Source organism: Schizophyllum commune (genome assembly GCF_000143185.2).
Source record: "Schizophyllum commune H4-8 unplaced genomic scaffold SCHCOscaffold_10, whole genome shotgun sequence".
Lineage (NCBI taxonomy): Eukaryota > Fungi > Basidiomycota > Agaricomycetes > Agaricales > Schizophyllaceae > Schizophyllum > Schizophyllum commune.
The window spans coordinates 727,181-747,485 of record NW_026089547.1 but is presented as its reverse complement, the minus strand read 5'-3'; the positions used below and the strand labels follow the sequence as shown (position 1 = coordinate 747,485).

At 58.5% G+C, this 20,305-nt stretch overlaps 10 protein-coding genes across 10 annotated transcripts; 4 read left to right on the top strand and 6 right to left on the bottom strand.

The window, feature by feature from the left end:
• Positions 1–47: 47 nt before the first annotated feature.
• Positions 48–2,166, bottom strand: SCHCODRAFT_02636672 (uncharacterized protein). Its single transcript, XM_003028979.2, has 7 exons — positions 1,751–2,166; positions 1,459–1,702; positions 1,235–1,404; positions 891–1,184; positions 642–838; positions 462–588; positions 48–413 (listed from the first exon to the last, which is right to left on the bottom strand). Exons 1-7 carry the CDS (start codon positions 1,944–1,946, stop codon positions 133–135), a joined length of 1,509 nt encoding a protein of 502 aa, XP_003029025.1. The 5' UTR covers positions 1,947–2,166; the 3' UTR covers positions 48–132.
• Positions 2,167–2,511: 345 nt separating this feature from the next.
• On the bottom strand, positions 2,512–5,385 carry SCHCODRAFT_02636667 (uncharacterized protein). Its single transcript, XM_050345925.1, has 14 exons — positions 5,368–5,385; positions 5,261–5,319; positions 4,935–5,205; positions 4,742–4,875; positions 4,612–4,682; positions 4,377–4,519; positions 4,260–4,325; positions 4,111–4,208; positions 3,787–4,049; positions 3,509–3,730; positions 3,317–3,452; positions 3,169–3,269; positions 3,008–3,119; positions 2,512–2,949 (listed from the first exon to the last, which is right to left on the bottom strand). The coding sequence occupies exons 2-14, from the start codon at positions 5,297–5,299 to the stop codon at positions 2,677–2,679; spliced, it is 1,929 nt and encodes a 642-aa protein (XP_050198469.1). The 5' UTR covers positions 5,300–5,319; positions 5,368–5,385; the 3' UTR covers positions 2,512–2,676.
• A 330-nt stretch (positions 5,386–5,715) lies between these two features.
• SCHCODRAFT_02751528 (Metallo-dependent phosphatase) lies at positions 5,716–6,656 on the bottom strand. Its single transcript, XM_003028980.2, has 4 exons — positions 6,420–6,656; positions 6,212–6,366; positions 6,082–6,162; positions 5,716–6,031 (listed from the first exon to the last, which is right to left on the bottom strand). The coding sequence occupies exons 1-4, from the start codon at positions 6,615–6,617 to the stop codon at positions 5,824–5,826; spliced, it is 642 nt and encodes a 213-aa protein (XP_003029026.1). The 5' UTR covers positions 6,618–6,656; the 3' UTR covers positions 5,716–5,823.
• A 94-nt stretch (positions 6,657–6,750) lies between these two features.
• On the top strand, positions 6,751–7,779 carry SCHCODRAFT_02704374 (mannose-P-dolichol utilization defect 1 protein; the record flags this gene model as incomplete). Its single annotated transcript, XM_003028665.2, has 3 exons — positions 6,751–6,816; positions 6,869–7,001; positions 7,052–7,779. The coding sequence occupies 3 exons, from the start codon at positions 6,751–6,753 to the stop codon at positions 7,777–7,779; spliced, it is 927 nt and encodes a 308-aa protein (XP_003028711.1).
• A 165-nt stretch (positions 7,780–7,944) lies between these two features.
• SCHCODRAFT_02053755 (Rad1-domain-containing protein) lies at positions 7,945–9,702 on the bottom strand. Its single transcript, XM_003028981.2, has 10 exons — positions 9,618–9,702; positions 9,493–9,561; positions 9,375–9,441; positions 8,954–9,293; positions 8,809–8,901; positions 8,738–8,759; positions 8,521–8,688; positions 8,408–8,472; positions 8,184–8,343; positions 7,945–8,137 (listed from the first exon to the last, which is right to left on the bottom strand). Exons 1-10 carry the CDS (start codon positions 9,657–9,659, stop codon positions 8,111–8,113), a joined length of 1,053 nt encoding a protein of 350 aa, XP_003029027.2. The 5' UTR covers positions 9,660–9,702; the 3' UTR covers positions 7,945–8,110.
• A 112-nt stretch (positions 9,703–9,814) lies between these two features.
• On the top strand, positions 9,815–11,291 carry SCHCODRAFT_02636647 (uncharacterized protein). Its single transcript, XM_003028666.3, has 6 exons — positions 9,815–9,956; positions 10,100–10,131; positions 10,190–10,263; positions 10,389–10,432; positions 10,509–10,602; positions 10,745–11,291. The coding sequence occupies exons 1-6, from the start codon at positions 9,862–9,864 to the stop codon at positions 10,907–10,909; spliced, it is 504 nt and encodes a 167-aa protein (XP_003028712.1). The 5' UTR covers positions 9,815–9,861; the 3' UTR covers positions 10,910–11,291.
• Positions 11,292–11,993: 702 nt separating this feature from the next.
• Positions 11,994–12,822, bottom strand: SCHCODRAFT_01103330 (PEBP-like protein; the record flags this gene model as incomplete). Its single annotated transcript, XM_003028982.2, has 4 exons — positions 11,994–12,128; positions 12,177–12,395; positions 12,447–12,520; positions 12,576–12,822. 4 exons carry the CDS (start codon positions 12,820–12,822, stop codon positions 11,994–11,996), a joined length of 675 nt encoding a protein of 224 aa, XP_003029028.2.
• A 353-nt stretch (positions 12,823–13,175) lies between these two features.
• Positions 13,176–15,088, top strand: SCHCODRAFT_02636637 (aldolase). The gene is made up of 5 exons (XM_003028667.2): positions 13,176–13,708; positions 13,808–13,936; positions 13,998–14,310; positions 14,367–14,663; positions 14,730–15,088. The coding sequence occupies exons 1-5, from the start codon at positions 13,580–13,582 to the stop codon at positions 14,876–14,878; spliced, it is 1,017 nt and encodes a 338-aa protein (XP_003028713.1). The 5' UTR covers positions 13,176–13,579; the 3' UTR covers positions 14,879–15,088.
• Positions 15,089–15,389: 301 nt separating this feature from the next.
• Positions 15,390–17,435, top strand: SCHCODRAFT_02513181 (uncharacterized protein; the record flags this gene model as incomplete). The annotated part of the gene is made up of 7 exons (XM_003028668.2): positions 15,390–15,446; positions 15,526–15,643; positions 15,720–15,794; positions 15,869–16,219; positions 16,301–16,442; positions 16,587–17,307; positions 17,370–17,435. 7 exons carry the CDS (start codon positions 15,390–15,392, stop codon positions 17,433–17,435), a joined length of 1,530 nt encoding a protein of 509 aa, XP_003028714.1.
• SCHCODRAFT_02636628 (uncharacterized protein) lies at positions 17,260–20,197 on the bottom strand. The gene is made up of 8 exons (XM_050345924.1): positions 19,887–20,197; positions 19,582–19,696; positions 19,294–19,365; positions 18,761–19,123; positions 18,563–18,704; positions 17,748–18,474; positions 17,371–17,621; positions 17,260–17,308 (listed from the first exon to the last, which is right to left on the bottom strand). The coding sequence occupies exons 1-7, from the start codon at positions 19,995–19,997 to the stop codon at positions 17,535–17,537; spliced, it is 1,617 nt and encodes a 538-aa protein (XP_050198468.1). The 5' UTR covers positions 19,998–20,197; the 3' UTR covers positions 17,260–17,308; positions 17,371–17,534.
• Positions 20,198–20,305: the final 108 nt, after the last annotated feature.

Here is a 20,305-nt window from a genome sequence, read left to right as displayed (position 1 = left end):
ATATTCCAAGTATCCTACACCCGATGATATACTAAAATACACTAAACGCAAGCAAATGCCGCCGACGTGATGAAAGCGCTGCCCATGCCAGTGGGACAGCCAGGTCGTCAGAATGTTCAGCGCATAGGCTATCTACGCGTCGTCCTCAATCCACTGCGAGATGCGGCGCTTGAGCTGCTGCATGCGGCGGCGGTTGTTCGAGTTCCGCCCGAAGCCACCGCCGTTGTTGGCGTTGTTGCCGAAGCCACCGAAGCCGCCGTTGTTGTTGGCGTTGTTGCCCGTGTTGTTGCCCTTGCCGTTCTTCGAGTTGTTGCCGTTGCCGTTGTTGTTGTTGTTGTTGCCCGACGACGTGATGGTCGACTGAGCAGCGGCAGCGGTACCCGTGGCCTGAAGATCGGCAGAGGCAGTCTTGACTGAGAGGGGTTAGCATCCTGAGGATGAGATGGAAAAAGTTCACGTACTGCCACCAAGCAACTGGTCGACAACGTCGGTCTGGAAGAAGCCGACACCAGCGTTACCAGCGTTGATCGACGTAGTACCAGCAGCCTGGTCGGCGTTGGCCTGCGCGTTCAGCTTGTCCGTGATGTCCTGATGGTGGATTAGAACCAGCTCAGCAGACGGAATAGAGACGATCGACTTACAGAGTCCTGACCGAACTGGCCGGCATCGACCTCGTCGCTGGCCATCAAGTCAAGAGCCTGCTCGATGGCGAGCTGGACGGCCTTCTTGAGGTCAACGGCCTCCTGCTGAGTAAGAGGGCCGTCGTTGTTCTGAGCCTCAGTCGAGTTACCGCCAGTCGCAGCAGCGTCGTCGAAGCCAGCCATGCGGTCGATGGGGACTACAATAACCAATCAGCACACGCCCAGGCAACAGAACATACAAACACTCACTGTCAATGGCCGTACCCGTAGTGGTCTTCAGCTCGTCAATGAGCTGGGCGGTGAGCTTCTGGCGGGCCTCGAGGATTTCGCGGTTGAGCAGCTCGCGCTTCTGCTTGAGCTGCTTGAGCTCGCCGTGGCGCGCAGCAAGACGGCCGAAGAGACCAAAGCCGTTGTTGCTGCCGTTGTTGTTGCCGTTGCGGTTGCGGCCGTTACCGTTGCCCTTGTTGTTGTTGGTGTTGCCGCTCGCGTTGGCGTTGGCGTTGCCGCTGTTGTTGTTGTTACCGGTCGCGACAGCGTTGTTGCCTATAACGAGAGTTAGGAGAGGAGGACTGGCACACTCAATACGAACTCACCCTGGGAGACAGCGACGCAACCACCGAAGGGACCAGCACCGTTAGCGAGGGAGCCAGTGTCGGCACCACCGTTGTTGAGGCGGATCAGGCAAGTAGCACCATCGGAGCCACCAGTGCACTTGGTGCCCGAGGGGACGCTGACGGTGATGGAGGAGTTGGCGGGGCCGTTGCTGCATAGCACTTTAGTGAATCCAATATTCCCTCGCGAGCTGGAAGGTACGCACTGGAGAACACCGTTCACACCGGGGGGCTGAGAAGTGACATCGATCGCGGTCCACTTCTGGCCAGTCGCGTCGGTGTTGATCTCAGCAGTGAACGGCCCTCCACCGTCAGCGTTGACCTGGAAGACGCCCATGGTCAAGGAGCCGTCGGAGGGGATGGTGGGCATGCCGCCCATCGCCTGCTCGACGGCAGCCATCGACTTCTCGATGTTGACCGAGCCGGCGAGGAGAGTAGCGCCGCAAGGATCTGCACTGCGATCAGCCGATTGTCACATCGCAATGCTGTTCCACATACCAGTAGTCGTGTCCTTCAGGACGGGCGTGTCGAGCTGGAAAGGCTGCTCGCCGGTACCACCGCGGGCAACCTCGCCGTTAAACGTAACACCGAGACCAATGCCATTGACGCCGTTGGCGCCCTGGACAGAGTTGATGAAGGCATGGGCGTACGCCCCAGAAACGGAGAGTGCGAGGACAGCGAAGCTAGAGAACATAGTGACGAAAAATAAAGACGACAGATGAAGGAGAGTGTATGCAAGGGGCGCCGGGCTAATTGACCTGCCAGAGGTATAGGAAAACGAAGGAAGAAGACGAAGGGACCACGGAGGGAGGGCCTGTGACCGAAGGAACGAAGGGGGCGGGTTGCTCTCCTCGTCGTGACCGCTTTTTATCCTCTGCGCGCGGCCGCGGCCGCCGCCCGGCAGAACCTGATATCACCAAGGGACCCAGGATACGGGGCGACCGCCATGTGCTGGCGAGCTGGTTCGTACTTCCCGACGGCGACATCCATCCTGAAGTTGATGCTTGACCACATTTCTCCGCGTGCAGAACAGGGCGGCAAGGGGCAGCGAGGTCTCGGTCGTTGGGCAAGCGAGCGACGGTTCCTATCACCGTCCCTATGGACATGCTGATTTCCTCCCGAGCCACGCATCTCTAGCCAATCAGCGTTGTGAATTGCCGACGAACTGGCTTGGAAGGCCACGCCTGCGATTGTCGAACGTGTGTTTGCCTGAGGGAGATCAGCGAAGTTTGAGGCATTTGAGACCGAGAGAAGGCAAGCAGGCGAGAGTTGTTTCCCAGCACTCCGAAATAACCTCATCAACTATAAGTAGACTACATGACAACCAGCTTACACCTCTAGACACAATAGATAGCGCGAAGCGAAGTAGAAAATACAAGTCTGCAGAAGAACAGGGGGCTCAAGCCTTTGAAGGCTGAAGCACCTCACGGCCTCAACGAGGCCGACACAGGTCTGATCCTCTCCTGGAAGGATGCGAAGACGCTGCGCCGTCGCAGGTCACCTGTCTGCGGCGTGCGCGCGGTGTCGTAGCCGTCCTCGCCTTCCATCACGATCTTCATGGTGGTTGGATGAATACGGAAGCGCCGACCAGCCAGCGCTTCTCGAATGTCCTTGTCACTCGCGTTCGTATGGTCGGCTAGGATCGTCCCGATGCTCGTCTGCGCGCCAAGCGATACTGCAGAGGCGATAGTACCGGGCTGACAAACACAGTCAGAAAGAAGGTCGCTGATAGAGTGGATGTGGTTCGTGACGCACCTGGTGTCGGAGGCGCAGCTGCCTGCGGTCACTGCGATGAATGATGTGGCTAGTAACCGCGAGAATGGCCAGCAAGAGAAGCGCGGCAGTGAGCAGATGGACAGCGATATCACTAGAGCCATACATCAGCCAATAAATGGACGAGCTGAACGTTGACGTACCTAAGGAATAGACGTTTCTTGAACGACTTCACCTCCACGAACATAAGCTGCCGATCGGGCACAAAATAAATAGAGCGTGCGATGAGCTGCAGATACGAGCTCTACGCCTGAAGTGAGCGAAGACCGCGGACTGATACTGCGCACATACGTATACTGAATCGCTCGAGGGCGTAAAGTCGTTATCATCGAAACTGGCTTGCAACCCTCCTTCCCGCTGCGAAGCCTGCTGGAACACAGCTGCCGGCAACGTCAACTGCGTCGCATTCGCGCGCTCGAGGACGTAGCTTGGGTTAGGCAAGGTGAGCACACGTCGGAAGTCCGGAAGCTAGCAAAAACGCACGAGTCAGGGTTCGTGAGGTTAAACACCACGCCATTGAAGGGCGTTCCGTTCAGGCTGCTCATGTTCCCTGCGAACTGCGAGAAGTTGGACGAGGAGGTAAATTCTCCCAATTCCGAGACCGCGGTAATATTTCCTGAAGCGTGGTCGACGGAAACGCTCACGTCGAGAAGCTCGAAGGAGGGATAGCAGAATGTCGCCGAGGCTGCTACGGAAGGCTGGTACCTGAACCAAGGTTACAACATGGCAATGAGAATGCTAGCGAAGCCGTAATTACGCACGTGAAGAACCAGAACACGACGGGAGCAAACTGAGGCGCGACACCAGACGTGCAGTTCAGGGCGTCCGTTCCGAACAGACTGACGGCACGGTGGTCGACCTGCCAATTTTGGCTACAGCCATCGAGCTCCGCACTCAAAAGCCATTCGTCCACGGTGTCGGTGATATGGTGAACTCTGTCGACGTCGACGGCGCGACAATTGGTAGACGACTTCATCGCCGTGGTGTTGGCAGTGACCGTGCTGTTTGGTGGGTTTATGGGAAGCTGAGAGGCGGTGAGGCTTATTGAACACGTTTCCAAAGAAAAAGGAGGAAAACAAGCGAACCTCAAACGGCGCAATAGTATACCCATCATGAATGAACGAAGGTTCCTTCAGGTCGTATAGCACATCCGCAGACGCGAAGCCCGCAGCAGTAAGGAAGGCTGTTTACCGTCATCTCATGCTACCACCAAACTACGAGGAGATGAACGCACGTGTGAGGTCGCTGTCAGTCAGATCCGTGGCAAGGCTGATCGACGATATGCGGTTGACGGTATTCTCTATGCGTCTCAATGAACAACTGCACTAGTGGACCGCGTGCCTCGACATACCGTCTCCCTGCAGCCACACATCACGGACAGTGAGCAGCGCTGCCGCCAGTGGCTGGAGCGCTAGCGATAGCAGGACCATCACCGTCGTGAGCGTGACCGCCCAATGGCGATTGTGGGCGGCTGAGACCCATACGATGAAATTGCTGTAGGGTCAGGGTCAGCCTTCGCATTCCGAGTCGGAATCAGCGCATGAGAAACGCAAATGCACGAGGGGACGAGGAAGCCCGAAACGTACTTCTGCCGCGTGTAATCCAGCAACAGACTCCGGTGTGGGGGCGAGTTACCATGCGCCAAATCGATGTAGGGCTGTCGCGTCGTCAGCCTCCGTAATCCTTACCTCGAGCCCGAGAGCGCTGCATACGCACCTGCATCTTCTTGACCTCGAAATCCGTCCACGCTGCCGCAGCGGCGATCGCTGCAGCCACGATGACCGGGGGCAGGGTGTACAGGTAATGCCACGCGTCGCCGGTGTCGTTGAAGTTGCCTCTGATGTGCCAGCCTGGGTGTGAGTCGCGCGTCAGTTCCGCCGATTCCACTCAAAAGGCACACACCACGCACCCTGAGCCCTCTTAGTGTACCGCAGTGCAATCTCTAGGCCCATCGCGAGAAGGACGAGCAGTATTGCGAGTGTCACCCAGAACCACTTGCGCAACGGCACAGGTACCCAGTCCTTCAGTTCCGGGGCGGGCGGGGCCTGCGGCATGTCGTACGCCGCCCATGCCACGGACTTGCGATCGGGAGGGTATGTCGCGTACTGGGTGTCGTCTGAAGACTCCGCGCTCAGCAGGCGCTGCTGAGTCTCGACGGCGTCGTCCACGGGGGAGGGTGACTGAAAGAAGCCATCAGTCATGTCCGCACAGAGCTTACATAGGTGATACGCGTACCTTCTCCCGCGGGCTATCATGTCCAGCACCCTGAGCCATACTCCTCTCAGGCAAGTTCGCTGTAAGCTCAGATTAGCCAAAGCCACGATCGCAGAAACGGCGCTTACTCGTCATGACAAGGGAGGGGGAAAGCAAACCAGTGCCCTCCTCACCCCAGGGGTTATAAGTACGTCTGAAGGAAGCATACCGGGCGCTCATCAAGCGCCCAGTGCCGTATCGGTTTGGCGTCGGCTTGTGCGCGTACCCTCACAGCCCCCTCCCGCACGAGGGACCTACGGCATTGAGTTTGAATCTGAAACAAGGGATCTCCTGTATCAATCTCCATAGCTCAGCCTGACCGCTTCCCTTCTGTTGGCACGGTGGAGATGGATAGAGCGAGGGAGGACACGTCGAGCTGATGAATCAGTGGAGAATACCGACAGGCTCCATACCTTCGTGATCATCCAGCAAGCGACGGCAGAACGGGGCCTTTTGAGGTTGGTTACAACAAGGATGACGGAATTCCAGCAGAGATATGACACTGAATACATAGAGTACGGATTGAAGGCGGGGCAGGAGGATCGCTACCAGCCGTTGCTCGGGGGCGGACTCGCTGGTGCGGGACTTGGTATGCTCTGAGGCAAGACAGTGCTGCGCGGGCCGATGGGAGGCTCTGCCTCCTTCCTCCACTCGATCTTCTCGACGCGGACTTCGCCTTCGACGAGCTGGTACACGTACGTCACCACAACGGGACCTTGAATGTCCATGAGCGCGAAGCACGGGACGGCATCGCTGGAGGGAGTGTCAGACACGCATTTGAAGAGAGGGAGACGCCAACGCACCCCTTGACATTGCCCGACCAGGCACCTGTGGCAGAGCCGGGGTTCACGAAGAAGCGATTGTCGTATTCCAGTGCTTGGAAGCTGGTGGGATGTGAGATGTCGTTAGTTGGGCGATGAAGGCGCGACGCACGTATGTGTATGGCCCGAGATGAGGACATCTACGTCCATCTGTCGCGCGAGCGCACCGAGAGAGTCGAGGTCTCCAGTGGGGACGCATTGGTGCCCGTGTATGACCCCGATTTTGATGGGGCTATGGTACACTGTCACCGACATGGGAAATGGCGTCTACGCGCGGGCCTCGTCAGCAACACGCCCTCAGAGAGTATGTATGCACGCACCTCATCATAATCACCCTTCACGACGTGCACGTCGGGGGATATCGTCCGGAGATAATCATACGTCTCCTTGTCGCACACATTGCCCGTGCAGAGAATCTGCTGGATCTTCCCCGGAACCAAGAGCTTCTTAAACTTCGTCGGCAGGTCGTGTATTCTGTGCGGGATGTGCAGGTCGCCAATGATGAGTACGAGGACCATGGCGCCTTCGGACGCGACGGTGAGGGCGACGCGCGGGGTGCGCTAACGCCACAAACGCGGGATCGTCTGGCGCAAACAAGTGCATCGCGACCACGTCCGCGGTGGCGGCTGCGGCGCGTCCTCAACTCGTGCAATGACGAGCATCACAAGAAACTTACCACCCTTTGTCCGCGACCTGGGCGTGAGCATCGTTGGGGAGGTGCGTACACTATCCATACTTCTCCCTATAACACGCGTTTACAGTCTGTCAGAAATGTTACGTCTCCTTGGTGGAGAACCTCGCGTTCGGCGACACAGAATGTCTCAAGACCGCGTTGTCGAAAGGCATGGGATGGGGCATTGTCATCGGTAGCGGTGTCATGAAGCTTCCCCAACTCTACATCAGTGCGTAATCGTTTCTCTTCGCTCGGTATGTCGCTCACAATGTGATCAAGTCTACAAGCGTAAATCAGCCAGGGGCATCTCCACCAGCGGCTCTGCATTCGAGACGCTCGCATACGCCGTCAACCTCACATACGCGTACCGAAACGGGATCCCCTTCTCGACCTATGGCGAGAACGCCTTCCTAACCGCGCAAAATGCCATCCTCATGCTCCTCCTCATCCAATACGCCCCCCGCCCCCGCGCCCTCACCTCTTCCACCGACTCCCGAACAACCAAACTCCTAGGCACCCTCCTAATCATGATTGTCGGCTTCCTCCTCCTCCTCTTCGTCCCCCCACCCATTCTCGCCACCTTCCAGGCCCTCACACTACCGATCAGCATCGCCTCCAAGGTCCCCCAAATCATCGAAAACCATCGCAACAAGTCCACGGGGAACCTCTCCTGGTTCGCCGTGCTGCTCCAGACCGCCGGCTGCGGCGCGCGCATCTACACCATCTACCGCGAGGTCGACGACGTGCTCGTCGCGCTCGGCGCGCTCCTCGCCTTCGTCCTCAACGCCATCATCGGCGTGCAGATGTGGCTGTACTGGGGCCGCGACCCCGTCGTGCACAAGGTCAAGGTGGAGGAGAAGCAGGAGCCGCTGCTCGCGCGGAGCGAGAAGGCCTTCGTCGAGCGCACGCCGCCGCACTCGCGCGCTGGTACCCCGAGCTTATCGCGCCCCGGGACACCGCTGTCCGCAAGTCGCAGCGGGCGGAACTGGTCGAGGAAGGTGGATTAATCTATATGCTGCAGTGTATGCTAGGTCTAATGGGAACAATTCTTTCTAAACCTATCAGTCCGTCTACGACGTCGTATGAGATCGGGGGGCTTCCGATACAGCGTGTGAGGCTCAGGACCGTCACGGTACAGTATATTTATCACCCCCATACCCCGTACATTCCTTCCCTTGTTGTATTCACTTCCAGCTCAGCTATGAAACATAAGCACTCGTTGCTCTACACTGGACACTGGTAGGAATACGCATCAGTGCGAGCCAGTTTGGGCCAGGAAATTGATGCTGCACAACCGAGCGTAACTTTCACACAAGGCATCCCCCAACCGATACAGCATCAATCCTCGTCATCCAGCGGCAAACACTACATCGCATCAGCATACACCCCACCCACAGTTCACGAAACGCACTCTGTACTCGATGAAGCAGTCGAGCTTCTCTCCTCCTCTGGGCTTCGTATACGGCATCAAGTACTGCAAGCTCAGCAGCCCCTCCTCATCGATGCGCAACGACGTCTTCGTCGAATGCTGGACCGCTTTCAGCGTCTTGAGGATGTACGAGAAGCGGTAGCTGCGGTCGATGATGCAACATCCCGGTCTGTCAAACTATCAGACGACGATGGGAAGAAACGCACCTGTAGTGTATCGCATGCGCGCACTCGAAGGTCTCGAGGACCTCCCGGTCGTCCGGGTAGTCCATCTGTGCAAGCTGAGGCAATGAAGGCAGGGTATGATGAACCACGCCCACCTCTGTACTCCCGTAACTCCCCTCGGCTCGTATCCTAAAGAGCGGTGGCGCTGCCGCATTCGCTGCTCTCCGCCTGCCATCCGACTCCTCTACTTTCGGGTTGCCCACGAACGTGAGCTTCTCGATAGACGGGTCAAGCTCGGAGAGGGCGTCGCGGAGCCAGGAGGACTGAATCTGATGAGCTGTCAGGTCGAAAGGGAACATGAGCAAAGTAGACCTTCAAGATGATCTGCAGAGCGCTATGACGAGGGTGAGACGTTAAAAACTCAATGAAGAGGAGGCGCTCACGTATTGTCCGGGTCGAAAGGCAGGTCGAGGTGCGGATCCGCCTCAGACGTGGATATATGGCAAGTCGTTATAGGTCCCGAAGCGTCTTCCGCCCTGCAACGTCTCATCAGCTTCAACGCCTCCACCTAACACACTCTTCACCCACAACAACAGCACCATCGGATGCCCCTCCCCCAAGAAGCTCAGCCGCATCCCCGTCCTGTGACCTTCGGATGCCCCAATATAATGCTCAATCCCCTTCCCGCCTCTCCTCCTCCCCTCCCCGTCCCCATTCCCATCTTCTTCCTCGTCCTCCGCCCGACGCCACTTCTTATGCGCCGCACTCGAAGAGGACGCGGATCCAGGCCCCGCACTGCCGAAGATGTTGAGGCATTCGAGGACCGTGGAGAGCGGGACCTCGAAGGCGGCGCCGGTGTCGAGGTCCTCGGGGTCGGGCGCGGTGTAGGTGAACTCGTCAAAGATGCCGGACCAGATGTAGGCGACGCCTATTGTTCAACAAGTGGGTCGGGAAGATAATTGATTCCTGTGAGCATATGATTCGATGCAGCCAAACACAGTGAACCAACCCAGTATAGAGCGCGCTTCCTCGACGATGACTTTGAGGCCATCTGGACTTATGGCAACGGTAGCACGCTGGTCCGATCCTTGAGCATATCAGCGCATATATGCCGACAGCGATCTCACATTCGCAAAGCTAACACCCCTCAACATCCCGGCAAAGAATCGTACATCATGGACGGAGGCTTGCAAGATCTGGGTCGTTCGACGGGTTCGTTGGATTGGCAGACTCTACGTGGACTTTCTCTCACAGGTGGTACGGAGTCGGCCTGAGATTGTGACTGGGACATCATCTGGACCTGAGGTCTACTGCTCGATGTCGTTGCCGGCTGTGGACGTTCCGGTCAAGATGAGGATGACGCGTCCAGCCGCGACGCGTAATGTCACTGATGGCGCACGTGAATGTGACTAGTCGCGCGGCGGTGGCGCGGGCGAACGAACGCGGTACGGCTTGTCCCCTTCCACAACGTTGATCTCCGCAAATTTGAGCATACCATGGCTCCCGAGCGCGCGACCAAGGCGAAGTCGAAGGCCGACGATGACTTTGCTTTTGCGGCTTCGCAGCAGAGCAGCGCGAGCAGTGATGATGCGTAAGTGAAGGGAATACGACATAGCCAGGGAGCTCGCGGACTTGCCTGCCTCAGAGGCGCGCATATATGCGCATCTTCGGCTCCCCCTTCACCCTCTCCCGAGCTATCCGTTGCTCATCACTTTCTCATTCACCACTCTCTAGCTTCCAAACGGCAGTCGCGGAGCAGATCATGGGTGAGTCACACCTTTCGTTCTGAGCAAGCTATCCTTCTTGAACATTCTCACCACGCAGCCGCCCAAGACAAGAAGAAGAAGGAAAAGGAACGCCGCTTCCTCACGAACGCTGGGAGGCGGATTGACGGCGAGGTGAGTCGACATCGAATTCATGACCAATGGTAGCGGTGTAGCCTCTACCCAATCACTGACGCACAAAAACATTCGCAATATCGATTGAGATGGGAATAGGCCCTGATACTGACCTCGTTCATCAGACAGAGGCCGCCGCAGAGTCCTTCAGAACGTCCCTGGAAGAGGTGTGAGTCGATTATGCCCATCTCATTCTTCATCGTCCTTCCTCCCTTGCCCTTGACCGACGCTCTCTCCTCGTCTAGCCAAACCGCCTTCAGCACCTTCGTACAAGATTACGCACAAGTCGAGGACGAGATTAGACGCCTTTGGACAGAAGTGGGGAAGATCGGCGTAGGGGTGAGTACCAATTCGCCTCGACTCGATCTGGCCATGGTCCCCCGGCATAATACCGAGCTCACATCCCTGCATCCTACCTCATCTGACCTTCACCTCCCCCGCCACTAATTTCCACCTCCACCTCTACTAACCCCCCTCCCAGCCCCTCGCCCAAGCCCGGCAAACCGCCAACGTCGAGGCCGACCGCGCGCGGAAGGACGCGCAAGTGGCCGGGCTGGCCGCCATGGCGGGTGCAGGTGCGGACATGGACGCGCTCATCAGTCTGATGGACGCGCCTGAGGGGCCAGGGGGAGGCGGGGAGGTTTGAGGGGGCTGGGTGGTTGAAGATGCGCTTCTGGTCCTCCGCTCGATTGTCTTCGCTTGCCGCTCATTGCCTCCGCACGCTCGCTTCTTCAATTTGTGTCCTCGCCCGGTATCCCGACCTATGCTCTCGCTCAGTGACTCAACTGCCAGCTGCGCTATTCCGGACCGAGACCTCTTTGCTCTGCTGCGCTTATTACTTTTGCTGCACGTTCTCGTTGCCTCTGCTCTGCGCTTGTAATAGCTGTATCTCCCTTTAATCGCTGTGTGTACCGCTTCTCCTACTGCCTCTAGAATTCCTTCGGCTTACTATCGCTCGGCCTGCGTACGAAGTACTCGCTGCATGACCGTATCCACTGCATTCTTGATGTGCTCGCTGCCTGCCTTGCGTGTCAAAGCGTTGTGGTCCCGGATGTGACGAACAATCTATCCAGGCCAGTGCATGAATGGTGACTGCATTAGTAGTGTATAGATCGTCTAGCAGCGATCCTCGTCGCTGCCCTCCCTACTTCAAATACCTCGACCGCTCCTTCCTCTCCTCTTTCAACGCCTCATACCTATCCTCCTTCTTCGCCCGCCCAAACACCGGTTCCTCCCTCCCGAACCACCTACTGTAGATCCCCCCGACCGCCTCGTCCCACACCTCCCTCCACATGAACGCCCCGCCGCCCTCCTTCTCCCCCACGCCCCGGCCCAGCCCCAACCCCCAGTACCGGACGAACCCGCGCACGTCGAAGCCCAGCCTATCTTCATCTTTCACTACGGGAATGTCGAGCGCCATGGACGTGGGCGCACCCGCGGGGACCGCCGCCGCGTGGTTGAGGGTGTACTGCGGGGAGGGAAGGCTCGCGGGGTCGGTGGCGCCCGGCACGAACCCCGAGTTCGACGCCGGCTGGGGGAGGAGGAGGAGGGTGTAGCGGTGGTAGGGCGTGCCGCGGGCCGGGTGCGGGGGCACGTAGGGCGTGTGCGCGGGCGCGAGGTCGCGGACGTGAATCGGGCCGCGCGTGCCGGCCGAGAGGGGGATGTTCGGGCTGAAGGGAGGAGGGGCGTGTCAGTGGGTGGGATGTAGGAGGGCGGGCGGTCGGGGAAACTCACGCCATCCAGTGCAAGTAGGTCGTGTACGTCTGGTTCTCGACGTCCGGGACGTCGGGGTCGACCATGAGCAGGGTGTACAGCCGGGTGTCCGGGTGGAAGACGTCGGCGTACAGTGTCGGCGGGTCGATCGTCTGCGCGTATTCAGCAGAAGCACCACGTCGTGCACATGCCCGACTCACCTGCGCGGGCGACAAGTAAGCACCGGCGTCAACAGGCGCTCTCGACTTGGGCGTCTTTGCTGGCGGCTCAACGCCCTTGTCCTTCGCCGCCTGCACCTCCGCCGCGTACGACCTCCGCTTGGCGGATTCCGGGGTGACAAAATTGCACTTGAGGTTGATGGAGGGGTGCAGAGCGGGCACGACGTCGGGGACAATGTTCATCTGATATATACGCTCCATCTAGACCGAATATTAGTATGAAAGAGGGATGAGCATAGGGAGCACACGCACCAGCAAGTCCAAGTCACCCTCATTCCTCCACTTATTCTCGAGGATTTTGCGGTGGCTGGGTTTCGTCAGGTCGGCTAGAATAGATCCTCGTCAGCTCAAGTATTACCATACCATTCAGTCAACACGCACCCTTTCCCGTCTCCACCGCATAGCGCACGCTCGGCAGGTTGACCTCACTCTGCACCTCCAGGACCTCCAGGTGCCTTCGCTTCTCCTCCAGCTGGCGCGCTTTCGCCTCGTAGCCCTCCGCGGTAGCGTTTAAGCCGTTCACCTCCTGCGCGAGCGCCTCCACCTCCTTGCGCGCCTGCGCGACCTCGTTCTTGATCGCCTGGCTGTCCTCTTCGATCAGCCGGAGCGCCAAGTCGTACACTGGCATCACGCCCTCGCGTATCGGCCTGTTCCATTGCTGAGGCGCGCTGGGTGGGGGAGCAGAGCCAGGTGTAGGTGCGTCCCCGGACCGGGCCGCAGCTGGCTTCGTCGCTGCTGGCGGCGGAGGCGGGGGTGTCGCGTTCGCGGAGGAGGTAAGAGTAGCATTGCCGCGCGCGAGGAGTCGGGGGAGCGAGCGCGTCGCAGCACGCGTTCCGCGGAGAGTCAGCATGGTCGTCGCGCTCGACGTTGCGCTCGCGTCCAAATTTTGTGACCGGGCAATCGGGCCGTCGGGCCGAGGTTCCGGTCGCTGCCTCGGGCGTCAACGGGCGTCTGCCTCTTGCCAACTCCTCCTTCCTGAAACTCTGCTCTCTTGGTGCGAAACCATCAATGCAAGTGTTCTGAGAAACGAAAACAAATGTGATGCCGCAAGAAACACGTCTACTCTCTCAAATCTCGACCTCACCAACGGACATTGGACATACCCTTTATCCCGCACATGACTTGAACATGTAAACCCCTCGTCTTCCGTCCCCTCGGCCCCCCTCGCAATCCCCGCCCCGGATTTATGTGTCCCCGCGGGGCATGCCGTTCGAACGGCGCGCTTCCCCTTATCAGCCAACCGATCCCCCAAGGTCTCTTTCCCTTGCCCCGCACCTCACTCTCCTCCTCCTTTTCCCCTAGCCCATCTTGAGCGAGTTCCCACCTCCTTGGAGCGATCATCCCTCCTCCCTTGAGCGAATTATTCATCCTCCCCAATTCCCAGCATGACTGCCACACTTCTCTCGCAGATCCGCAACACGGTCGTCGTCGATGTCGACTCGATGGACCCCACCGTCGCGGAGCGCCATTCGCAGAATGGCGCGGCGAAGTTCGCGGATATGACCTCGAACCAGGTGGGTATTGCTCACAATCTTTCGTCGCCCTTCCCGTCCCCGCTCTCCCCATACCCATGTCAAAATCCACCCCAAAGTGATCGATGCTCATCTCACCAGGCTATAACCTTTGGGCAAGTCACTCGCCCCGAACGCGCCGACCTCGTCAAACAAGCCATCGAGTACGTTCTCTCGAAGGGGACTACACGCGACGCCCCCACCTTCGCCTCAGATGTCATCGATGTCGCCGTACGTCCACTATTGATCACCACACTATAACCGTAACCCATCCAACTTACTCCCTCCGCAGACAGTTCTCCTCGCCAAAGCCGTCTACCCCTACCTCACAGGCAATGTCCACGCCCAAACCTCGCCCTCCACCGCCTACGATACCGCCGCGACCGTCGCGCACGCTAAAAAGCTCGTCTCCCTCTTTGCCGACGTCGTCGGCATCCCGAAAGAGCGCGTGTGCATCAAGATCCCCGTGTCGGCGGAAAGCGCGGTGGCATGCGCGGAGCTGAAGAAGGAGGGGATCCAGACGCTGGGGACATGTCTGTTCTCGCTAGACCAGGCGCTGGCAGCTCATCAGGCGGGCTGCACGTACGTCGCGCCGTACTTCAATGGTAGGGGGAGCGCCTGGCTCCGGACGCGGGTGCAACACTCACCCCCTCTCTCCCAGAGCTCCGTGTCCACTTCGAGCCCTCCACCTGGCGCGAGTTCGCCGACCCGGCGACCGAGCACCCCATGTCGGGCGTCATCCTCACCGTGCTCGACGCGTACAAGAAGATCGGCTCGAAGACGCTCGTCATGCCCGCGAGCATCGTCACTGCGAAAGAGGCCACCGCCCTCGCCTCCCTCCGCCCGCACCACCTCACCATCTCCGGCGCCGTGCTCGACCAGCTCGCCGCCCTCCCTGAGGTGCCCGCAGAACGCCTTGCGCCGCCCCCTGCGCCCAAATACTCGGAGGAGGGTTTTGGTGAGTATAATCTCTCATAGTGACGCTCTCACCTTCCTCACTTCTCTTCTCACTCATCTCTTCCAGCTACCGACTACCTCGCCTCCTCCGGCGCCGCGCTCAAGGCCGCGCTTGCCACGGACGCCGAGTCGACACGCAAGCTCGATGACGCGCTCAAGCTGTTCGACGACTGCGAACGGCAGACAAAGGAGTTCGTTTTGGCTTTCAAGGTGTAGCCATGGAGATGTCGTCTATTATATATTGATTGTGCAACTTGAGGAAACGGAGTAGAAGATTGATGGGCTCGCGGTAGTCGAAGATTGACGAGCTCCCAATGTACAATAAGTATACCTCAGCACAAATCTACCAACTCATCCTGTGTCCGGTCAACGATGCGGAGCGGCTGGATGGTGAGTGGTCTCGAAGCTAAGTATAGCAATAAGCTGCTTGACGACGCAGACCTGCGCCTGAATGAGATAGACATCAATGGCGGGTTACGTGACCTCATTGGCCATTGTCCTGAATAGGTCAGTCCTTGTCTATTCCCGTCATGCGCTCTTCCAAATTCAGAACAATGGAACACCATACACGTATAAAGTGCGCTCGCAGACCTCTTCATTGCTTCACTACTACCACATACACCCGCTGTCGCCCAACCGTGATCCTCTTTCCAGTCGTCGCTCAAACCTGCATCCACTCTACACTACTTAAGCCAAGCCAATTTCAACGCAAACACTCGTACCCGACATGGACGACCAAACGCGCATTACAGACATCGAGAAGGATGATGTCGAAGAATATGAGGTGAGCACCGGCTCACCGAACATCGATATCTCTTCACCCTTCTGTCCACTCACTGCTATCCCTCACTTCCTCGCAATAGACATGGCACATAAAAGACGTGCTTGTTAAATGGCTTGCGGAGTACTGCAACAGCGTAGACACCCAGGCAGCCCGAGCCGCAAGGAACTTCGCTGAGGCATTCACAATTTACTTTGACAGTGCGTTTCCATGTTCGGCGCTTTTTAAGCATGCCTTGACTGCACCATGCTCCTCACGACTCACACGCTCTGGCAGACGCGCATCTCGAGGCGAGAAAAATGGAATACCGTCATAGCGAAGCCCTTCGGGATTTCGTTGAGCGCGTGATAGGTAAGAAGACAGTCCTCCCTTCCCTCCCTTGCATAACTCTCTTATCCTTCTGACTGACTTCCATCCTGCACCAGGCTTCGGATACTGCGAGGCCATGGACGACAACATGTCCTTCCGCTCGCATGTAGCCACCATCATCAAGCACATGTGTCTCGTGCTCGACTTTGCGCGCGAGAACGATCTCATTTCCGACGAGTCAGACACTGTGCGGAAGGAGATCCTCTATGTGCAGCACTACCACCGCGCCGTGCGCGCCTTTCAAACCCTGGCAGCGTGCTACCACCAGGCCTTCGTCGTTCCCCGCGTGCGCTTGGGCCCGCGGAGGTGGTTCGTGCAGGTCATGGTGCACGATGTGCGCTCAGACTGCGTGATTGTGGGCCGCACGGGGGACATCAACGGTCTGGGCAGTAAGCTCGATGATCCAGGTAAGTGTGGTGTACTGCGCGGAATATCATGGCTATAATATCATTGGGAGAACGGATGACTGACTATGATTTTTTGCTCAGAGGTGGACTACTCCGACCTTCCACCAGATCCGCTGAAGATTTGCATCCCCAAGGCCGCCAGTATCCTCATGCAACCCACAGATACCATCCTTGGCGATCTGTATCGCATTGACGAGGATCACTTCATCCTCGGTAGCATGTTGTACGTGTCCCTTCCATTATTCTCCTTCCTTTCCTTCTGCCTTCGTTAGTCCTGTCACTGTCTCCCCGTAGCTATCAAATCGATCCATCAGTATTCACCAACTTCTCCTTATCTCTGAACCTTCGCCTCACTCACCTCTCGCAGGGCATACCGACCCTTCGACCTGGCCCATAAGCCCATTGGCGTCGAGCTGCTCGACGAAGACGAAGCGGATGAGCTACCATTCACCACCCCGTTCCGCGACCCTCTACGCGCCCGCTCCTTCGACCCTGCCTTCCTCGTCGGCGCCGATGGCACGGCGTACATCATCCCACTGAGCATCTTCCCAGTCCCACCCGGCACAGTCGACGTCGCCCTGACCCCCTTCAACGTGAACCACCACGCTTTCGCGGACTTCAAGATCCCACACAACATCGACGACTACCGCATCGAGGCGCTCGGCCCGCCCTTCCGCGCCTGGGGGCCCGACGGGCTACCTCTGCACCACATGCGCCGCGCACACAACGGGCCGGTGGCCACCCTCGCCGACTTCTGCCTCCCCCACGACGACATCGGGTACAGGGAGCGCCGCGCGAGGCTCCTCTCGCTCCCCAGCCCCTTCGACATCCACGCCGTTCCCGTCTACCCGCAGGGCGCCAACATCCTCCTCCCCGGGCCCGACTACGACGTCGCGCAGAGGGCAGGGCTGATGGACGCGAGGCCCGCAAGCGCGCGGCGCACATTCCTCGGAATCCCCATGTCCAGCGCACAGAGTCCGCCAGGGCCTCTGCCCAGCGGCCACCCCGCGTACCGCGTCTTCAACAGGCCACCCTTGCCAGAGTCATGGTACGAGGCCCGGGATCGCGTTTTTCAAGACGACCCCGAGGTGAGTCCTGCTTCACCCCTGTCGATTGCGTACCCTCTGATCATGCTAACAACCGCTCCAAGGACTTTTCTGAATATTTGCCCTGTGTTATTATGGCCGAAGGTGGCGAATGTGCATTGCACGCGTAGCACAAATCTAACTGGGACTTCACATTCTGAAAGCCATTGCCTGCCGCTGTTTCTGATCATATACAGTAACTCTTCGGTGTTACAGACTTTGCCCAGAGTTTACTGATAATTTGAGACGACTGACTCGTGTATTGGACATTCTTCGCCATTATCCAACAGACGGCAGCGAAATGTATAAGAGTAATCCTTGAGGGTATGGTCAGCATGCTGCAAGTGTATATAGTGCGTGCAAAAGAAGCGAACACCGTAGACAGCCGCCTCCGTCCCAAGGGGCCAGAGCAATGCCAGTTCGAAACGGTCGCCACAACTCACCATAGGCTCATCCTCATACATGGGCTCCCGGGCCTCGTACCACGCCTCAGACAAGGGCGGCATGTTGAACACGCGATACGCCGGATGCCCCATGGGCAGAATGCCTGGCCGGCTCTGTGCGGCGCTCGTCGGAATCCCCAAGAACGTCGTCGCCGACCGCACGCTCGCCAGCCTCGCGTCCATCAGCCCCGCCATGCGCGCGACATCGTAGTCGGGGCCAGGAAGCGCAATGTCGACGCCCTGCGGGTACACAGGAATCCCGGGCACATCGAACGGGCCCGGGAGCGCGAGCAGCCGCGCGCGCCGCGCCCTGTACCCCACGTCGTCGTGCGCGAGGACCGTGTCCGCCTCGCCCGCCGCCGGGTCGTCGCGCGCGCGCCGCATGTGGTGCAGCGGCAGCCCGTCGGGCCCCCACACCGCGAACGGCGGCGCGAGCGCCTCGATGCAGGAGTCGTCAGGGGGATACAGTTCCCGGTCCTCCCGGTTCCGATACCCGCTGTCGTCGATTCTGAAGGGCACGGCGGAGATCTCGTTCGCGTTGGGTTCGACGGGGATGATGGTCCCCGGAACGACGTCCGCGCGGCCGTCGGCGGCGACGAGGAAGGCGGGGTCGAGCGAGCGCGCGCGGAGCGGCTCGCGAATGGGGGCGGTGAAGGGGATCTCTTCCGCCTCGTCGTCGTCCTCATATGTCATAAATCTGTGCGCGAGATCGTAGGGCCTGTAGTCCCTGCGAGTCAAAGAATTGAGAACATTTTCCAAGGTGATAGAGCGGTAGCACGCGAAGGGAGGCGAGAGGAATCAAAGATGACACGCACACAACCTCACCAAGGACGAAGTGGTCTGCATCGACGCGATAGAAGTACGCAAGGATCGTGTCCGTGGGCTGTATGAGGATACTTGCCGCCTTGGGGACGCATATCTTCAGCGGATCCGGCGGCAGGTCGGAGTGGTCCATCTCTGCGCCCCGTCAGCCACACCCACACACCCCACGCCTCCGCGCATCGCGCACGCACCCTGATCCTCTATCCCATCCCCCAGCTCATCCCGCCTCCCCGTGCGGCCCACGATCAGACAGTCCGCGCGCACGTCGTGCACCAGCAGCTGCGCGTACCACTTGCGCACACCAGGCTGCCCGACGAACGGCACCGGATGGACAACGAACGCCGCATGGAAGGCCGCGCTCAGCGTCGCGTATGCGCGCGCCGCGCGCACGCAGTGCAGCGCGAAGATGATCTCCTTGCGCGCCTCCTGCGGGGTCTCCGGCATGAGGTCGCGGTCGAGCGCGAATTCTAGGAAGCGGCGCATGTGCTTGACGGTGGTGGCGGCGTGCAGGGCGAAGACCTGGCTCTCGTGCCTGTGCAGGTAAATTTCGACCGCTGGCCATGGGTAGGGAGGGCGGGGCACGCGGAAAAGTCAGACGGGGCATGCGAATGAGTCGGGACACGCAAATGAGCCAATACGCGCGAAAGAATCCGGTCACAGAACAGAGGGGACGAGAACCGGGTCAGCACTGCAGAGCAGACAACGGTCGCTGAAGACTAATCACCATTCACGCTCTCAAGAAAGTGTCTGATGGAATAACTGTAGGATTGAGGCCCGTCCTCGCCGAGATGCAGATCTGTCAAGGGCTACATGAGCGCTGATGGTTTTTGGGCAAAGGGAGTTACGCAGCAAAGGGAGTCACGCAGACTCGAGCGAAACGTAAAGCACCGTCTGGCCACGGGGGGGCCGCGAGAACAAAGGGTATGGAACGGTGCAGGCATCTCAGTGGAAGAGCAAATGAAGGTAGACAACGAGACGACAGGCGGGAGCGGACACCGAATGAAATGCTCACATTCAAAGAAATTGGTACATGCTGTCACGAAGTTCCTCGCGGCGCGTACTTCTTGGGCGTCTGTACTGTCATACTGCGCAAGCCACCGGGAGAGCGCGTCCTTGATGTGCAAGTCCTGGGGATCAGGAGAGGTAAGCAATCCAAGATGGTAGAAAAGAGCAATCAGGATCGGTAGAAACAAGCGATCAGGATTGGTAGAAACAAGCGAATAGGAGGCAGTAGACATGAGCGATGAGGATATACATGACATCAATGGATAGCTTGGACAGGTGCCAGTGCGGCCTGCCCTGTAGTCATGAACGCACCTCCCACTCCTGGGTCAGACCCCCGCTTTTGGGGACCTCGTCTTCCCCCTCATCGTCTTCGATTTCATCGTTTCTGTTATTATTATCTTGCATATGCGTTGGATCATCCATGTCGAGTGCAGGGGCGTCTGATCAAGCTGGCTAGGTGAAGGCACTTGGAAGCAGTCTCCACTCGAGCGTCCAGGTCTCTCTGAGAAGTGAAGGGCCGATATCAGATGGACGCCGAAGAAAGGCAAAATAGCGAGAAAGCGCGAGCGATATAACAGAACGACCTTCACACGGCGTTGCTTTGTTGACCTGCCTGAGCACATGATGGTGAAGGATAAGGGCCAAGAAGATCACGTTACTTGCCAATGAGTCACTGAGTCTCGGTACCACTACATCTCAGGATTATACGCAGCTCACAAAACGCCTTCAGA

Excerpts from the sequence above, each read along its gene's own strand:
- SCHCODRAFT_02636672 (XM_003028979.2), bottom strand. The coding sequence starts at position 1,946 with ATGTTCTCTAGCTTCGCTGTCCTCGCACTCTCCGTTTCTGGGGCGTAC. Across the intron at positions 1,185-1,234 it reads TTGCGTCGCTGTCTCCCAGG|GCAACAACGCTGTCGCGACC; the intron begins GTGAGTTCGTAT and ends CTCTCGTTATAG. Across the intron at positions 839-890 it reads TACGGGTACGGCCATTGACA|TCCCCATCGACCGCATGGCT; the intron begins GTGAGTGTTTGT and ends TGGTTATTGTAG.
- SCHCODRAFT_02636667 (XM_050345925.1), bottom strand. The coding sequence starts at position 5,299 with ATGGCTCAGGGTGCTGGACATGATAGCCCGCGGGAGAAG. Across the intron at positions 4,683-4,741 it reads TCGAGGTCAAGAAGATGCAG|CCCTACATCGATTTGGCGCA; the intron begins GTGCGTATGCAG and ends ACGACGCGACAG. Across the intron at positions 3,120-3,168 it reads AAGAAACGTCTATTCCTTAG|TGATATCGCTGTCCATCTGC; the intron begins GTACGTCAACGT and ends GTATGGCTCTAG.
- SCHCODRAFT_02751528 (XM_003028980.2), bottom strand. The coding sequence starts at position 6,617 with ATGGTCCTCGTACTCATCATTGGCGACCTGCACATCCCGCACAGAATA. Across the intron at positions 6,367-6,419 it reads TGAAGGGTGATTATGATGAG|ACGCCATTTCCCATGTCGGT; the intron begins GTGCGTGCATAC and ends GCCCGCGCGTAG. Across the intron at positions 6,163-6,211 it reads ATCTCGGGCCATACACATAC|CTTCCAAGCACTGGAATACG; the intron begins GTGCGTCGCGCC and ends ACATCCCACCAG.
- SCHCODRAFT_02053755 (XM_003028981.2), bottom strand. The coding sequence starts at position 9,659 with ATGATGTCCCAGTCACAATCTCAGGCCGACTCCGTACCACCT. Across the intron at positions 9,562-9,617 it reads AGGCCGACTCCGTACCACCT|ATCTTGCAAGCCTCCGTCCA; the intron begins GTGAGAGAAAGT and ends CGAACGACCCAG. Across the intron at positions 8,902-8,953 it reads CATCCGATGGTGCTGTTGTT|GGCGGAAGACGCTTCGGGAC; the intron begins GTGGGTGAAGAG and ends GAGACGTTGCAG.
- SCHCODRAFT_02636647 (XM_003028666.3), top strand. The coding sequence starts at position 9,862 with ATGGCTCCCGAGCGCGCGACCAAGGCGAAGTCGAAGGCCGACGATGAC. Across the intron at positions 10,264-10,388 it reads GGAGGCGGATTGACGGCGAG|ACAGAGGCCGCCGCAGAGTC; the intron begins GTGAGTCGACAT and ends CTCGTTCATCAG. Across the intron at positions 10,603-10,744 it reads TGGGGAAGATCGGCGTAGGG|CCCCTCGCCCAAGCCCGGCA; the intron begins GTGAGTACCAAT and ends CCCCCCTCCCAG.
- SCHCODRAFT_02636637 (XM_003028667.2), top strand. The coding sequence starts at position 13,580 with ATGACTGCCACACTTCTCTCGCAGATCCGCAACACGGTCGTCGTCGAT. Across the intron at positions 14,311-14,366 it reads CGTCGCGCCGTACTTCAATG|AGCTCCGTGTCCACTTCGAG; the intron begins GTAGGGGGAGCG and ends CCTCTCTCCCAG. Across the intron at positions 14,664-14,729 it reads ATACTCGGAGGAGGGTTTTG|CTACCGACTACCTCGCCTCC; the intron begins GTGAGTATAATC and ends CATCTCTTCCAG.
- SCHCODRAFT_02636628 (XM_050345924.1), bottom strand. The coding sequence starts at position 19,997 with ATGGATGATCCAACGCATATGCAAGATAATAATAACAGAAACGATGAA. Across the intron at positions 19,366-19,581 it reads ATGTACCAATTTCTTTGAAT|ATCTGCATCTCGGCGAGGAC; the intron begins GTGAGCATTTCA and ends AGCCCTTGACAG. Across the intron at positions 18,475-18,562 it reads TTCGTCCTTGGTGAGGTTGT|GGACTACAGGCCCTACGATC; the intron begins GTGCGTGTCATC and ends TTTGACTCGCAG.